Source organism: Schistocerca piceifrons, chromosome 2 (assembly GCF_021461385.2).
Source record: "Schistocerca piceifrons isolate TAMUIC-IGC-003096 chromosome 2, iqSchPice1.1, whole genome shotgun sequence".
NCBI lineage: Eukaryota > Metazoa > Arthropoda > Insecta > Orthoptera > Acrididae > Schistocerca > Schistocerca piceifrons.
The window spans coordinates 656248926-656267322 of record NC_060139.1 but is presented as its reverse complement, the minus strand read 5'-3'; the positions used below and the strand labels follow the sequence as shown (position 1 = coordinate 656267322).

Genomic DNA, 18397 nt, shown 5'->3' with positions numbered 1-18397 from the left:
GGGCCAGTTCGGAACCGAATGGAGAATGATCGACGACAAGAGAACTGAAAGTGTTAGATTGCTGAAGATGTCGCAGCGCTGGTGTGTGGTCTGGCATTGTCATGCTCAAGGAGAGGGTATTACATGCTTTTGCTCTTGAGGTATGGAATTACAAAACTATTCTGTAAATATGCCTGTCTTGGCACAAATTGGCAACCAACACGACAGCCTTGTCAGCAGGAAGTACGTAGAATGCACCAAAAAGACAAAGAGATCAGCAGTGTATACCATGATGTGAAGGTATTGTTTAACACAGATCTTCTTTCGCTTTCGCTGACGCCATAGTCTTGCAGCGATCGCAGGGTTGGCGTGGTAACAATGGATTTGGCAACGTTAGTGTTAGGGATGCCCGGATGCCCTTCCTGCCACCACCCCGTACCACCCAGGATGGAATAAGTCTACCCCAACTGTCTGCAACTAGTGTAAATCGTGAAATAGTGTGGATGTGTTTCAAATGTCTGCGACGTGTGTAACTAATGCGGAACGTGGGACCAGCCCAGTATTCACCTTGTGGGATGTGGAAAACCGCCTAAAAACCACATCCAGGCTGGCAGGCAGACCGGCCCTCGTCGTTAATCCACCGGGCGGATTCGATCCTGGGCGGCGCGCCTACCTGAGTCCAGGAAGCATCGCGTTAGCGCGCTCGGCTACGCTGGCGGGTCTGTTTACCACTGATCTATACAATCAAAAATAAATGTGTATGTACTTAATACTTGGCTGAATTGGCATTATAGATGCTATAAATGATCATAAAAATTGTAGAAATAATAATGAAAATAATAATTACGAATGTTTTTCAAAATTGTAAAATGTGGTTAACACGTTTATAGTATTTCAATCTCTAGTCTAAAATAACTTTTCGTTACAAAGTTTCATATTTGAATATGAATAATTTATACTTAACTATCTGTTTAGCCGTAAACATAAATGAAAATGCTGTGTTTCGCCAAAAAAGGTTATTGGATCGAGTAGTTGGAATGTATGGAACTAAAAACAAATGTGTGCCACTGAGCAGATCCATTAGAAAGTCCCCATAAGACCGATGTGTCGCTCTCCACATGTCGTTTCTGAGTCTTTTCGCATCACTCATAGGTCTGTCTGTGTGTGCAGGTGCTGGAGCGGACGGCGGCCACGGAGCAGCAGATCGCGGACGTGAAGCAGGCGCTGCGCAACCACGAGGTGGCGCTGCGGAAGGTGCAGACGCGCCTGCATGCACGCCTCGCCAGGCCCGGCGCCGAGAACTGCCGTGACGCGCCGCAGGCTGCGTGCGTTTCCTTTCCTTCTGTTTACTTATTTGTGTATCTGAATTTTTGTCTTCCAATCATCAAAACCGTGGCTTTTGTAAAAGACATACAAGAAGGCAATATAGTTATAATTCTTGGAAAGTGTAAATTGCACAACTGGCCATTAAAATTGCTACACGAAGAAGAAATGCAGATGATAAACGGGTATTCATTGGACAAATATATTATACTAGAACTGACATGTGATTACATTTTCACGCAATTTGGGTGCATAGATCCTGAGAAATCAGTACCCAGAACAACCACCTCTGGCCGTAATAACGGCCTTGATACGCATGGCCATTAAGTCAAACAGAGCTAGGATGGCGTGTACAGGCACAGCTGCCCATGCAGTTTCAACACGATACCATAGTTCATCAAGAGTAATGACTGGCCTATTGTGACGAGGCAGTTGCTCGGCCACCATTGACCAGACGTTTTCAGTTGGTGAGAGATCTGGAGGATGTGCTGGCCAGAGCAGCAGTCGAACATTTTCTGTATCCAGAAAGGCCCGTAGAGGACCTGCAACATGCGGTCGTGCATTATCCTGCTGAAATGTAGGGTTTCGTAGGGATCGAGTGAAGGGTAGAGCAAACGGGCCGTAACACATGTGAAATGTAACGTCCACTGTTCAAAGTGCGGTCAATGCGAACAAGAGATGACTGAGACGTGTAACCAATGGCACCTCATCCCATCACGCCGGGTGATATGCCAGTATGGCGATGACAAATACATGCTTCCAATATGCGTTCACCGTGATGTCGTCAAACACGGATGCAACCATCATGATGCTGGATTCATCCGAAAAAATGACTTTTTGCCATTCGTGCACCCAGGTTCGTCGTCGAGTACACCATCGCAGGCGCTCCTGTCTGTGGTGCAGCGTCAAGGGTAACCGCAACCATGGTCTCCGAACTGATAATCCATGCTGCTGCAAACGTCGTCGAACTGTTCGTGCATATGGTTGTTGTCTTGCAAACGTCCCCATCTGTTCACTCAGGGATCGAGACCCGGCTGCACGATCCGTTACAGCCATGCGGATAAGATGCCTGTCATCTCGACTGCTAGTGATACGAGGCCGTTGGAATCCAGCACGGCGTTCCGTATTACCCTCCTGAACCCACCGATTCCATATTCTGCTAACAGTCATTGGATCTCGACCAACGCGAGCAGCAATGTCGCGATACGATAAACCGCAATCGCAGTAGCCTACAATCCGACCTTTATCAAAGCCGGAAACGTGATAGTATGCATTTCTCCTCCTTACACGAGGCATCACAACAACGTTTCACCAGGCAACGCCGGTCAACTGCTGCTTGTGTATGGGAAATCGGTTGGAAACTTTCCTCATGTCAGCACGTTGTAGGTGTCGCCACCGGCGCCAACCTTGTGTGAATGCTCTGAAAATCTAATCATTTGCATATCACAGTATCTTCTTTCTGTCGGTTAAATTTCGCGTCTGTAGCACGTCATCATCGTGGTGTAGCAACTTTAATGGCCAGTAGTGTGCATTACAACCTGGTACACAGCAAGTACGCCCCATTTCGAACACATATACCGAGTGCCAGAGAGATCTATCATTTTCGACAGAAAAGTGCTACTCACGATTAATCACACACTGTTTATACTTAGCTAGTAGCCCCGTCAGTTTGAGAACTGTTCCCTAATACGAAGACACAAATTCAAGTCCAGTAAAGCTCAGATATGGGCGATGGTCCTCACACTGTCGCCTAAAGCTTACCGAACGCGCGAGTCGTGCAGTGGAAGCCTACGGAATTGCCCCGGCGGCTCGGCACTCACTCGCGACGTGCCGCAGGCTCTGTATCCCGTAGGCTACGGGTGTGCGTGTTCCCGGAAGAAGCGAGGTGTCGTGTGTGTGTGCAGGCTGCTGGAGGAGGCGCGGCAGGTGCAGGAGAACGTGGGGGCGCAGCAGGTGGAGCTGCGCCGGGCGCAGGCGGCGCTGGCGGCGCTGGTGGCGCGCCGGGCCGGGCTCGAGCACGAGATCGCCTGCAAGCAGCGCGCGCTCGCCGTGGACCGCCGCTGCCGCGCCCTGCGCGCCGACTACCCCTCCACCACCGTCCTGGCCGGCTACTGACCGCTGCCTGTGGCACACCCGCCTCTCCGAGACCGGCGGCGTCCCGGGTCACGTGCTAGTGTGCGTCTCCCCCTGTTCCCCAGACGAAGCTCGAGACAGCCAGCGTGGCGTTCCTGACGTCGTAAGAAACGCAGCTTAGTCGTGCACGAACTGATAGACGTCTCTGCGGTCAGGTTATCGTAATCCTGCAGCAACTCGCGATATCTTCAGGTGGAACTTTCATTGCAGTTTTCGATACTATTGCTGGCTTTTCTTACATCATAGCCGAGGTCGTGCCTGCTTCATTTGGGATTTCTTAGGCCGGTATTACACTATCAAATTTCTTTGTCAAAGATTCGATCAAAGATGTGATCAAATATTCCGTCAAATATATTTGACAAAGATCTTTAACGTAGCGCTAGAAGGGGTATTACACTGTCATCATATTTTTCGTCAAAGTTCAAGATGGTGGACAACAACAGCTTGTTGTCAACAGCAGCAGTTGCATGTACCACAATTGCACTGTGTGTACATGCGGAAGAGAAGCGGGGGAAAAAAGTAAACATACCTGGGTGAAGCCGTGGGTTTTACGACGACACGATAAAAGTATTCAACAAAACTTGTTACGTGAGCTTATAATAGAGGACGTCAAGTCGTACATCAATTACTTAAGAATGGATGAGCATATTCTGTATGTGCTCAATGAAGTGTATCCTCATATCACAAAGCACAATATTCACTTAAGAACTGCTACATGTGCAGAAGACAGGCTCACTGTAACACTCCGATTCCTTGCTACAGGAGAGGGTTAGGTTAGATCAGGTTAGGTTAGGTCAGGTCTCCAATCTTCTTAATCTATTTTTGTATTCAGTATGCCTCACATTGTAAAGCGCCTCATCAGCTTCATTCATCTCTATTAATTATGTACTTGTCAGCACACACCAATTGTATTTACCAGCATTGTTTATTGAAACACTACATAAGACAGAATGCTGTAGCGATGATAGCACTCCATGTGGTAACATGTCACATTGCAGTGAACAGAAGACAAGCGACTTCTTTGATCAAATCTACGGTGAGGCCCTAGATTTGATCAAATATTGGATGACATTTGACAAAGTTCCCTATTACACCATCAAATATCTTTGACAAAAATATTTGACAAAGAAATTTGATAGTGTAATACTGGCCTTAGGTCCATCCCCACCCTCTTTCAGCACCTCGCTACAAAATCCATTTTGAATATCACCGCTACAAAGGGACACATTAGCGTGAGCATACTGCAAAGATTGCCGGCACATCTATTGGTTTGTGCTAACCTACCAAGCTGCCTTTCTTGAAACGCGAAAAACGTTAGCCAATCAGAAGACCTAATACACTGGCTGCTGCGACTGGCAAATACATCCTCCCATGCCTTCCTTTGTAGTTTTTCTTTATGTTCCTTGCTGGTGCAGTGGTAGAGTCCGCATAAAATGACTTGCCCGTACCTGCGCAGATGGCGTGGTAGAGAAATCGGCAACGGTATTGGGAAAAGGGTGCCGTTGTGAGAGCCACCGCGCAGTAGCGGGGGTGCAGTTCCAAGGCAGAAACTTTTTCAGAAACAAGTAACCTGCAAGCTAGAGCTAGCAAGCCTGCAAACGACCGCATTAAATATTTATGTCAGTACGACTAACAATTTGACAAATATGAGAGTCGTTTGATAAGCCTAGTAAAAATGCAAGAAAAAAATGTTTGTTTCATAAACAACTCACCTTACTTCTTGACAAAAGTCTCCTCTGAGCGACGCTCCAGCTTTTTCATTCAACAACAATCACTTCCTCATGTCATAAAAATTTCTTCTCTGCCAACCAGTTTCACGTTAGAGAACAGGAACAGGCTTGGTGCTAAGTCTGGCGAATAGGGTGGATGACGAACCGATTTAATGCGCGGTTCATGTATTTCGCCATTCTTACGGCTGATGTGTGGGATGTTGCATTATCCTGGTGAAAGAGCACGTTTTTGCATGCCAACATTGGTCTTCCTTCAGCCAGTGCAAGTTTCAAACGATCCAACGGTGAGGCATGATAGGATCCAGTTATGGTGCTGCCTTTTTCCAAATAATCTGTGAGGATTATTTCTTGAGAATCACTAAAAGCGGTAGCCATCACCATACCAGCTGACAAAATGGTCGTTATCTTTTTCAGTGCACTTCGTACATCCTTAGTCCAACTATAGAATTTTCTGCATCTTCTTCCAGTTCTTTTCTAAAGTAATGAAACCATGGTAATTGCTTGTACCTGTGTTCTACCCCCTCCTCCTTTATTCTCTTTATTATGCGATTACAATGTGTAGTGATCCCAAATAATTATACAAGCTTGATTATGATACTTCCCTGCATTTATGATGCGCAAAGACTATGGTGCAACACTATGTAGTAAAGAGAGAGCAACAAGAATGCTCGAAGTGTGCAGGTCGGCAGGCGGCAGCCCCTTCAGAACAAATGCGTTTCTGCGGATGGACCAAGTTATTTTACAAGACCTCTTAAGTGTCAAACTACGCAATCAAAGGTATTGAGTTCGATCCCCGGTTGGTATTTTTATCTTTCACTTTTCACTCCCTTTATCTCGGGAAACGTTCGTTAATGCAAGAAATGCCGAGTTGCACCGTGCCTTGGTATCCACATTAAACTCCATGTCCGCCAATAAACGGTTGGACAAATCAGTTCAAAGGTCGCAAGATGGCAACGATATGTCATCTCCAATAGGACCATGCCTAGTAAAGCACTGTAATGTTCAAGTCAATCTTCAGGTTGATGACACAATTATATTTTCTATTTTGTTTACAAAATTTTGATTCCATATTACCAAAAAATGTTATCAATAAAAGAATTAAAAGAAGCATATCGTGCTCTTCGCGTTCAACAGTCACCTTTCTTCTATGAACAAACAATTTAGACTTTCATGTATTGCGTTTCATTTGAGAAAGAGGGAGACGTAATAACAACTTTCACTTAGAATAACAATGAAACAAATCAAACCGATGCAGTTTATTTACAGAAAGAAAAGAAGTTTATGTACTTCAGTGTGAAAACATCATTAACGTTGAAAGTTGGCACTACACCTCGGCACCCTACGCCAAGGCCTGCCTGCTGCATGTGTAATTGTAGCGCTGTACCTCTCATGCACTATGCGCTCTTTCTAACTTGGCACTGTAGTAGACTCTACTCTGCTGAGAAACCCAACATTATATACAGGGTGAGGCAGTGAAGACAGACCACCCCCAATATATCCAGAATGAGTTACGCTTATATTTCATTGCCTATTAAGGTTTATAACTTTATTTGTCCAACATTGTACACAGGAGCTCAAAACATTTTTATGCATGTTGGTACGGTTCAATGTGGACACCGTTTGTAGCTAGACATATATAGAAACGGTACTCCACTTCTCACCACATGTTCATAAGCATAACATGTATTAGGGCTCTACTGCAGCATAGATCCGTCATCTCTGTCCTGCAAATAATCTCCTTGATAAAAAAAACTGAAATCCAGAGGAGTGAGATCGGAAGACAGAACGGAGCCAGGTAAATTGGGGACCCCATCCCCCTTCTGATTCAGCGCTCTGGAAATGTCCCATGGAAAAATGTGGTAACTTCCCCACGATAGTGGTGTGGGGCACATGCTGCTGGAAAATAACGACGGGAGGCATCTGTGGAATTGCGTAGTTCGACAATATGTCGAGAGAGGTGTACCCTGTCATTAGACTCCGTAAAAAATTGGGCGAATCACACCATGTTTACCTAATCCAAACCACACATTAACTTTTGGTGTATCCCTTTCGTACTCAGTCGCTTCTCCTGGAGTCTCACTTACCCATATCCGACGCTTATGTCGGTTAACTTTGCCACAGATTTGGAAGGTAGTAGTTTCATCACTGAACAGCACTACATTGAGGTAGTTCTCGTTTCATCTATACGATGTAACATTTCAGCAACAAAATCACATCGTCTGCGGTGATCTTCAGGCTTAATGTGATGCAAAAGTTGGAGTTTGTAGGCACGCAACTAGAGACATGTGTGCACGATGTCGCACACTGTCGAATGGGGGACAGCTAGTTCCTTACTAGCTTGTCTGACGGAAGAGTTCCGCCCCATTGATAAATGGATTTACGTATTGGACGACCCAAGTTTCATTCTGTTCTTGCACGCCTCTAAAGACGTATTACATATTTTAATTATGCTAACTACAGCACACAGTACACCTTTCGGTGTGACGTCCAGATGGTGACTGTCAGGAGTGCGTCTAACAGCTGCAAACAGTGAAGATTTGTGCGTATGCGTCGTACGGCTCAACCTTGTCATGACATTTTGAGGATCACATCTTGGAAAGTCCCTTTATCGATTGCGTAGTTACCAAACAACGTAAGATGTCGAGTTCTTTCGTTATAAACATTTCTTTGTGTAACACCTCTAGTCTGGACTCACTGTATATAGAGGTGCGGTCTTCGCTACGTTATAGCAGACAATATGGCGAATTTCCTGACGGCTGCAAGTAATTTTTATCGTTCATAGTCGCCCAGTTACGACACCGTCTTTGTTTTTTTTTTCTAATGCAACTATGTACTTTTATCTGTGAATTTGAAAGAACCTCCTATCAGAACTTCAACGACATAACATGTACAGGAGTTGATCAAATAGTATCAAGAGAGACTCGGCCAAACAGCATGAAGACAACAGCGCCGAAAACTACCGTCCCGCTCTCAGAAGTGATTTCTCAAACGTCTGCCTGTTATACCAAATTTAAGCAAACAGGTAACTCAGGTATGGTTCTTGTGTTTACTTGTGTGCTTGAAGCCAATCAGTCCAAGTTCTGCAACTGTAGCAATAATTTGATCGTAAAGCTACTGAGAGGTTCACAATGTACACGACAGTCAAAAAAAGTGAATGTCGTTTATGATGAATGTCACCAAACTATTAAGATCAGCAGCGGTGTTTTATACTGATGAGTATCCGGATCTTGCGACTCCCGAAAGCATGAAATGCCTTATAACACGACAGTTTGCAGCCATTAATTCCAGGTGAAATTCAACATGTGGTATTGTTTCTCCAGAAACACTTTATAGTTTGTAGCAATGGTCAATGTCAACAATTTGAGCACTTGATATGACAGCCGTGATAACACACACACGAATTGTAGACGAGTTACGTGCTTGCGTACCTTTGGTATAATGCGATGGATGTTTTTCGAACCTCTTCTCAAATGGCTCTGAGCACTATGGGACTCAACTGCTGAGGTCATTAGCCCCCTAGAACTTAGAACCTCTTCTCACTGTGTGACAGTGGTTTGCGGTGCTGTTATCTTGATACTATTTGACCAAGTCACATGTACATTATGTCGAAACTCTGAGTAGGTGAACGCAGGAAAATGTCTCAAAATTACCCTCAAACTGGGGAGTCCACGCATCCTCAGTTTTCCACATTTTTGTACACCCATAACATCTGTCTCGCTTTGTTGCACCCCATAGTGCTTGGCAAGGTCCCAGTTTATAGAGTGGACATGTTTTCGCCCTAGAAACTTCACACTTTTTCCCTTTTATTCTAGCGCATTAAAGCGATATTCTTTCTTTTGGTCTGATGTATCTGCTCTATAGGCCACAACATATATTTTGCTCGATCACAATCAGAACAGTTCTTAATCAGCAAAGAATAAATGTCTTTCTTCAAAATCCGCTATGCTTGCAAGGAATAAACAATGCACTTCACTGGTAGTTTTCTCACCCTTCCCCCCTAAAAGTGTGGAGCACCAGGAATGTAGGGATACTTGGATTAGATTTGTCATCTGGCCGTTATAAGATGACCAGTTGTGTCGGTGCAAGCACCTGTGTGACCAGCTGTTCCATGGTCTTTTGGCATCTTGGCATTGACTCTCTTGTCCAACTGTTTCTAGACTCATTTGAGCCTCCACCACCTCAACCGAAGGAGTGCTGTTGAGTGTTGGTGATGGTATGATCCATGTTGGCTTCACTCTTTCAATGAACACCCAGATGCTTTTTCCATTTTGCAAGATGTCTAGTAGTACTTCGCAAGACTCAGTGTAAGGGGGCTGTGGAGGAGCCCAGACAGCATCTGTGTGCAACATGGCGTGCATACGTTTTGTGCACCAAAACTGGATCTTCACTATGGTGGGACGCAGGTGGCCACCTCGCTCTTCCCAGGTGGTCAAAAACATGCTGCACCGGCAGTGGCAGCTCTGTTTGTGCTGGTAGTGGTAATATAGTCTGCCACAATTCGCAACAGCTCACTGTAAATCATCTCTGCCACCTATGCGCCTTATGTGCAGTCCGTAAGCCTAGAAGCATTAATAGTAATGCCTTCATCCAACTCTCTCGGTGACAAATGAGGGCTGCCTTCAGCATTCTGTGACAGCTTTCCTTTGCTCGCTGATTAATAACTGGTTATGTGATGGCGCTAGAACCTACACAGTCTAGACAGTTCATTGAACAGGTTAGTTTCAAACTGTTGGCTCTGGTCTTTCTTAATATGCAGGGGGCATCCGAAAAGTGCTATCCAATGTGCAATGAACGTCTTTGCTACTCTCAGCTGCTACGTATGTGACTGGTATAGCCTCTGCACTTCTTGTGCACCTGTCTGCTGCCGTGAGCTCTGAGGGTTATAGTTGCAGACACTTACACTATAGTATGGCTGTGTTCAGAGACCACTACAATAGTTGTGTCATGTAGAACAATGTATAATCAAGCCAACAAGGATCTTCCGTGTCCACACACAAACAGTAAACTACTGACTCAGTTGCTCTGCAAGGGAAGAAGGCTACCCTTTTGCAGCTGTAGATGGTTAATGGAGACACATGCTGCTCTTTTTTTAAAAAAAAAAAAAATTGTATAATGCAGTGATTCCTAAAGTCACAATATTTCCAGTCTTACTTAGCAATTCTAAATCTGCAGCTTATTAGAGTCACAGTCACTGCTAGAAATTTGTGAGAATGGTGTAATGACGAAAGAATCTGTACCTCAGGTGTGTGAGAAATGTAATGATACTGATTTTTTTCCTACCAAAGTTTCTAATTTTTCAAACAACAATATTGTCCAGTTCAAAGCAGTTACCTTCAGTAGCTATACAGGGGCAGTCATTGTTTCCAGCCTTGGTAGTTGCACTTAACTTGGAGGGCCTTTAACATGTCAGTCACATTCTTTTCAATGCTCTCCAGAGCCCCAAAATGATGTCCTTTTTAAGACATTTTTCAATTTCAGGAACAGAGAAGTCACTAGGACTAAGATCAGGTGAATAGCAGGGCTATGGAACAACAAGAATGCCTTCTGAGGTTAAAAATTCCATGATGGAAGTGGCCGTGTGACATGGGGTGTTGGAATGATACAGCATCCACTTGTCTGCAATGGCCGGCCGGAGTGGCCAAGTGGTTCTAGGTGCTACAGTCTGGAACTGCGCAACCGCTATGGTCACAGGTTCAAATCCTGCCTTGGGCATGGATGTGTGTGATGTCCTTAGGTTAGTTAGGTTCAAGAAGTTCTAAGTCTAGGGGACTGATGACCTCAGATGTTAAGTCCCATAGTGCTCAGAGCCATTTGAACCATTTGTCTGCAATGCCCAGTCTCATTTGAGTCACTTTTTCCTGGGCCTTTCAAGAACATCTTTGTAAAACTCTTGGTTGACATGCCACTCCCTGGCAAATTAAAACAGTGTGCTAGATCAAGACTCAGACTGCTGTGAGGCTGGGTCGCGAGTCATGCTTGGGTAGCTCAGTCAGTAGAGCAGTTGCCCTCGAAAGACAAAGGTCTTAAGTTCGAATCAGTCTGGCACACAGTTTTAATCCCCCAGGAAGTTTCATACCAGCACACACTGCTGCGGGGTGGAAATTTCATTCTGGAAACAACCACCACCCTGTGGTTTATCGCCACAGTATACTTTCTTCTAGGTGTACTAGATTTCAAGTTTTGCAGGAGAACTTCTGTGAAGTTTAGAATGTAGGAGACAAGATACTGGCAGAAATAAACCTGTGAGGACACGTCGAAAGTTGTGCTTGGCAGCTCAATCGATATGGCGATTGCCAGGAAAAGGCAAAGGTTTTAAGTTCAAGTCTCAGTCTGGCACACAGTTTTAATCCACCAGAAAGTTTCATATTGGCGCACAGTCTACTGCAGAGTGAAAATTTCATTCTGGAAATATAGTGACAGTTTTTCCTTACTGTTAAACGTCTTTCTGGTCTCACAAGAGCATGCATGCATTCTACTTTTCTGCCACTTTTTGAAGTTGAAGGTCTCCTGAGAGAGATTCATGTTCAATGTGTTCTCAGCCTTGCAAAAAATTATTTGTGCCAGCAAAATACTTGTGCTCTTGATAAGGGATGTTCCCCATAGGTCTATTTCAAATTCTGAAAGGTCACACTTGCAGATTCCCCAAGCTTATCACAGAACTTAATGGCATTACGTTGCTCTAAATTCCGCTGTTACATTTTCATAACACACAACAAAAACACAACTTCATTGACAGCACTCTCAAAAATCACATGATGGCTGTATGGAGCTGAAACTCAGATTGAGCATCAAAGGGATGAACACACTGGTCTACACAAGTAGAAGAATGCATGCAATATTGTCAGTGTCATTACTTTTCTCACACACCTTAGACATCAGGAGGGTGTCAAGTCCTCTCTCTTGTCCTCCCCCCCCCCCCTCCCCACCCCACCCCATCCCTGCAGACACCAATGGAGACAATCAATTTCAAGGTTGTTAACCTATCTTCAGTTACAGGGGGTGGACAAAAATATGGAAACACCAAAAACACAACAAATTACCATGTCTAATATAGTGCAGGAAAACCATTGGCATTCAAAACAGTTTCCAGTTGTCTCAGAATGGATAAATACGTCTTGTGTTATTTTCAAGGAAATCTTATACCATTCGTCCTGCAAAATAATGGAATGTTCAAATGATGATGGAGGTCAACAGTGATCATGTACCCTCTCTCTGAAGTAGGGCACAAAGGCTAAATAATATCGAGATCTGGTGACTGGGGGTCAGGGAAGATTTGACAATTCATCCTCATGCTCACAAAGGAAGTTCTGGACAATGAAAGAGGTGTGAACTGGGGCTCTGCCATTTTTTAACACATCATCACCGTTAGAAACAATCCTTATACCATGGGATGGACTTACCATCTAAAATGGTCACATAATCCTTAGCAGTAATGTGACCTTGCAGAGTGACCATGAGGCCCATGGAATGCACTGATAGGCTGCCCAAATCACCCAACTGTCATCATGTTTCACTCTTGGGATGTTAACTCAGCCAGAAGTTGGGAACAATGTGAAACAAGACTCATCTGACAAAGTGATATTCTTCCATTGCTCTATAGTACAGCTTTTATGACTTCAGCACCACTTCTTTGTGCTACAGTTTGCATCACTGACAAGTGATTTTATAATTCCATCTCTGCCTGCAATTCCCTGCTTACAGAACTTCCTCTCATTGTTTTGGTACTGATAAGATTTGCACGTTCCGTTCTGCAGCAACTTTTGCAGCTGTCTTCTTCTTATTTTTCATCACAACCCTCTTCAATGACCATCTATCACACTCACTCAGCCTACACTTTTGCTTGTGTTGTGACTTTCCCTGTATGCAGTGTAACTCTTTCATGTGGTGCCCCTTAAAAACACCAAACACTTTGGCCACCTTGGTTGCAGAAGCACACACCATACAAGAACCAACAGTTTGCCAACATTCATCTTCACTGAGCTCTGACAATATGTTCAACTGCACACAACACTGTTCTAATCATGACGTACTTGCAATGTATTGAAGACTGCACAGGTGCATTTGTGGCAAAATGCAACAGTGCAACCTGATGGCTTGGCTAGCATCTGTATTTATGTTCAAGCATGTACGAGGGTTGTTTTTTAACTAAGGGCCATTTTTATTTTTTAAAAAAGATACAAATACTTTTGTAAAAAAACTTTTATTTTCTGATTCTACACACTTTTACCTATTTTCTACATAGTTGCCTTGTTTATTTAAGCACTTGTCATACCGTACAACGAAGTTTTTAATTCCCTCTTCAAAGAATTTGGCCGCCTGCTCCGACAGCCAAGAGTTCACGGGCACTTTCACTTCATCGTCGTCATTGAAGTGCTGCCCGCCAAGATGTTGTTTCAGGTACCGGAAAAGGTGAAAATCGCTAGGAGCAAGGTCAGGGCTGTATGGTGCATGGTCCAAAACTTCCCAGCCAAAAGAATCAATCAAATCCCGAGTCTTTTGAGAGGTGTGAGGCCTAGCGTTATCGTGCAGGAGCAAAACTCCTTTTGTCAGCATGCCGCGCCTTTTGTTTTGAATTGCTCTGCAGAGCTTCTTTAGAGTTGCACAGTAGGCATCTGAGTTGATTGTCGTTCCTCGTGGCATAAAGTCCACTAGCAAAACACCGCGCCGGTCCCAGAACACAGTTGCCATAATCTTGCACTTTGACAGTGTCTGTTTGGCTTTGACCTTGACGGGTGAGGTTGTGTGTCGCCATTCCATCGATTGTCGCTTGCTTTCGGGAGTGATATGGGATACCCATGTTTCATCTCCAGTGACAATTTGACTCAACATGTCATCCCCTTCTTCCTCGTAATGAATCAAAAAGTCCAATGAAGTGGCAAATCTCTTCCCTTTGTGGTCCTCTGTGAGGAGTCTGGGTACCCACCGAGAACACAGTTTCTTAAAGTTTAGGTTTTCAGACACAATTTTGTACAAAACCGATCTTGAAACTTGTGGAAATTCCAAAGATAGAGTGGAAATTGTGAATCTTCTGTCCTCACGAATCTTTGTTTCGACTGCAGCCACCAAATCATCAGTGATCACAGAGGGCCGGCCTGAGCGTTCTTCGTCATGGACGTTTTGACGGCCATTTTTAAACTCTCTAACCCATTGACGCACTTTACCTTCACTCATTGCATTCAAGCCATAAACTTCTGTGAACTGACGATGAATTTCTGCAGCTGGTAGGCTTCTCGCGGTCAAAAAACGTATCACTGACCGTATAATCGTAAACATTATAAAGTAGCACAGCGATGCGTACACATCAGCTACAGAGCTGCAACTTGTATCAGTGTGAACGGGAAGGATGCCGGCAAGTGGCGCAGTGGCTTGTTGTGGCGTCCGCGTGAACTACGGGACTATACGCGCGAACGGCCCTTACTTAAAAAGCAACCCTCGTATTTCTCACTGCATTTCCATATTTTTGTCTAACACTGCATGTATGTTCACATTGAAGAATTATATTCCAGTGCATACGTGATGTAATTGCATTACTTCCTGATCATATTACAGTAAAAAAAATTATCATTTATTTGTAATTTGAGGCAAATTTGTTCTTACTCTCAACTTACACAACTGGATTTCTATGATATTGTCCAACAATGGGAAGTTTAAATATATACATTTTACATATTTACTACTAAAAGAAGGTTATGCACCACCTGCACGTCTGAAAATGTGTGTGGAATTAGATTCAAGTGAAACAGGTAATAAAAGAACAAGACTCAAACTTAAAAAAAAAAAAAAATAAATAAATAAATAAAAGAACCACTTTACAGTGATTTTTGGACAACATGGTTGTGGAGAGAACCAGTGATTAGTATGATTAATCAATAATTCAAGAACGGTCTTAATCACATTTATTATTATTATTATTATTATAATTATTATTATTATACCGCCAACCGGTTTCAACCCAATGTAGGGGTCATCTTCTGGGCGTTTACACCATTGGTCGCTGGTGGTGTCACTCCTGTCTACATAAAAGCAGGAAACTAATGGTGTAATGGTGTAAATGCCCAGAAGATGACCCTTACGTCGGGTTGAAACCGGTTGGCGGTATAATAATAATAATAATAATAATAATAAATGTGATTAAGACTGTTCTTGAATTATTGACTTTACAGTGAAATAAAAACATAAACAAAATTAGTAGCAATCTGAGCAAAAGTGCACATCAGTGATCTGCTATTGGGCAGCTTTAAACCCATGTTGCTCCATCTTGTGCATTGCAACATGCTTTGATCCTCCTTGGCAAGCTGCCCACAGGGTGGTTGAGACATTACCACTGAAGCCCTCTTCAGCAGTGGTCCTCCTTGCGTTACTGGTGACCCCACTGGCTGCCATCTGCAAATAATGGGGTCATTTCTACAGCCTCTAAACAGTTCCATCGTTGCCATGAATGTAATTACCTTCTCACTTCATCAGTTTATCACACCCTCATCATGGACTAATTTCTTGTACTGCTCTACAATTGTTTACTTTCAGTTCCATTATTGCAATTCATGCTACTGCTTGGAATGCTCCTACAGAGGGCATCTTACTAGTCTACAAAAATGGTGCTTTTCACTGTATCACCTTCATCTGTTCTTCAAGATATTCTACTGAACTTGTGTTAGTGCAGAGGCTAAAAGCCATACAGTAAATACAAAGGTCAGCAGTTCAGTCCCACTCTGTCCTGGGATATTTATGTTGGTACTTCTTTCACTTCTGCCAATGTTTGCTAATGTGGAAAAAGCTGAGTTACACCATGGTTTAGTGTCCATTATAAACTGTAGGCCCATGATAACTGGCTGGAGGAAGGCAAGGGGGTACGACCTCCAATAAGTCCATACCTAGTAATGCATAGTGGTTTTCAAACCAACCTTCAGGTTGACTTTTCTTTAGTGCATGCACTTAAGTATGCCTATAAAATTAACTGATAGGAAAGCCTTAAAGTTGAAGCGCATTATAATTACCAGACACTAGACGTCCATTGCAGAGCACTTGTGTTGTTACTCAGATACAGAGGCCAATGACTTGAAAAACAATAGGCCTTGCTTTACATGGTTGTGCTTTTGGAAAGGAGCCATGGAACACAATAATGACTGCAGTTAGAGCAACCCAGTTATTGCCATCACTGATCTGGAGGAAGATTTTACAGGAAGATGAGATAGTAAATAAAGCAGGTATTCATGGAAATATGCTTTCCATAGAAGACAATGGTACATTTTGCAAATTGATCTATGTACCATTGGTAATGCTTGTGTCCTAAGAATAATGTAGTTCCAAGCTAGTTAATTGCATTTCCTGCACTAACATGTTCAGAGTCATGATCTGAACTCCCAACACCAATGAGGTTAAGTAGAATGTCACAGGCAGATTAATTTATACATAAACTTTTTGTAGTGTAATATTGTCCCCCTTTAAATCCTGGTTGTGGTGACAAACTTATCTGTGGTGTAGTCCACGGACAACATTCACTCCATATTAGTGCACCTTTCATTAAAAATTCATTATAAAACGTATATTTAGGTGTATATCATGCACATATAAGATACACTGAGTTTGGAAAAATGCAAGGGGGGAGGGAGGGGTGGAGGCACAACTATGTAACTATTACTTGAAACTTTTCTACACTCACCATTCAACTATTCAAACTGTCTGGAAAGCCTCTGACCAACATTTATTGTTACAGCAGCTAATGTGGCCGTTCAATTACCAATAAACAATAATGCCTAAGGACTTATGTACACACAATATAAAACCACAACAATTTTTCCACATCATTTTGTTCAATGCAAGATCAGAAATTTAAGATCAGAGGTGGCATTGTCAACAGATAGTCCTTTGTTCTAATGCTTCTAGAAAGATCCATGGGCCAGATGGAATTGGATTATTACCTTGTTCATACCAAAGAAAGTTGTGAATGCATGAAACTCTTTACAGCTAATTAATCTCTATTTTGTGCTGCACTCCATTTGAACCAAAAGCTACCAATTTTTGTGTATCACTGCCATGATTATGGCAATAAAGGTTTCAATTACGTTTTTGCAAGAATAATGACACTAATCTCTGAATGACACACCATCTTCTTGGGCACATCCCTCAGCAAAATACAAAAGCAATGAGTTGATACTCCTCTTCTGCTTAACTGCACTGATGCCATCTATGACATACAAATGGCGTGGTAGTAACTGATGGTTAACAATGAATCACAATAAAATTTGACACTCTAAAATTTGAAAATGAGTCTTACTGTAGCACTTAGATGTCAGCACATATAGCATAAGAATATAACAATGTTGAACTGGATTAGTACACTGGACAAAACCATTAGTTGAGTGATCATGCAAATAAGGGATGAGACTGGAATTCAAGGTAGTAGTAAACTACTGCCAGTAGTGTCTTCCTTCCAGGGTGCTGATCCTTTACAATAGTTTCTCTGTTAAAAAAAAAAAAATAATAATGTCAGTAACTATTAAACTACTATTGTAAAGGACAACTCAGTGGTGTCTCAATTATGTGGTTGTTCGAACAGCAGTTTCTCTGTTTAATGAAGCCCTTTTTGTACCATGTCATCCATGCACATTTTTACAGACATCATTAGTCCTTTGGAGCAGCACCAATATTACCCACAGAATAGCAGAATATAAAATGCAAACAATAAGGTGCCGACATAAAATGTGCTCTGAACTACTGCTAAAAAGTTTGTATGTATTTGAAAATTGAGTATTGACTTCACTTAATGGAAATGAAGAAAATGAGAACAAAATCTGTGGCTGTACAAAAGTGTTAGTTCGTAAAAGGTAAAGTTACCACTCGTGCTTGCCTGCAAGTCTATATTATGCGAAAACTACATTCTCTCTTACGAACTATGAAGCTTTAGTAGACCAAACAAAAATACATGTAGTTTAAATGGCTGAAAACAGTGCTTATTCTAATCTGCAACAATTTATGAAATATTAAACAGCTAGTGCATCAGTTACTACACATAGCTTTATAAAGTTCATCATGTAAGATATTCTGATATCTGAAAATGATAGGTCAGTAGTTTCATTTCACTATTGCTATCATTTCTTTTAATATGTAATGCATGTTGTATATAGTGTGTACGTCCAGTTTCATAGAACGCCATCAGAAAAAAATTAAATGAAAATTCAGACATGAATGACATTTTATTTATAGTATAAATAATAAAATTTATAATATAAAAA

At 42.7% G+C, this 18397-nt stretch overlaps 1 protein-coding gene across 1 annotated transcript in view; it reads left to right on the top strand.

Moving 5' to 3' along the window:
* The window catches only part of LOC124775710 (tektin-1), a 176819-nt gene extending 173402 nt beyond the window's left edge, over positions 1–3417 (top strand). The window contains exons 7-8 of the mRNA XM_047250537.1: positions 1150–1304; positions 3207–3417. Of these exons, the coding sequence (XP_047106493.1) occupies positions 1150–1304; positions 3207–3417 (366 nt within the window). The remainder of the gene's footprint in view (positions 1–1149; positions 1305–3206) is intronic.
* The last annotated feature ends 14980 nt before the right edge of the window (positions 3418–18397 follow it).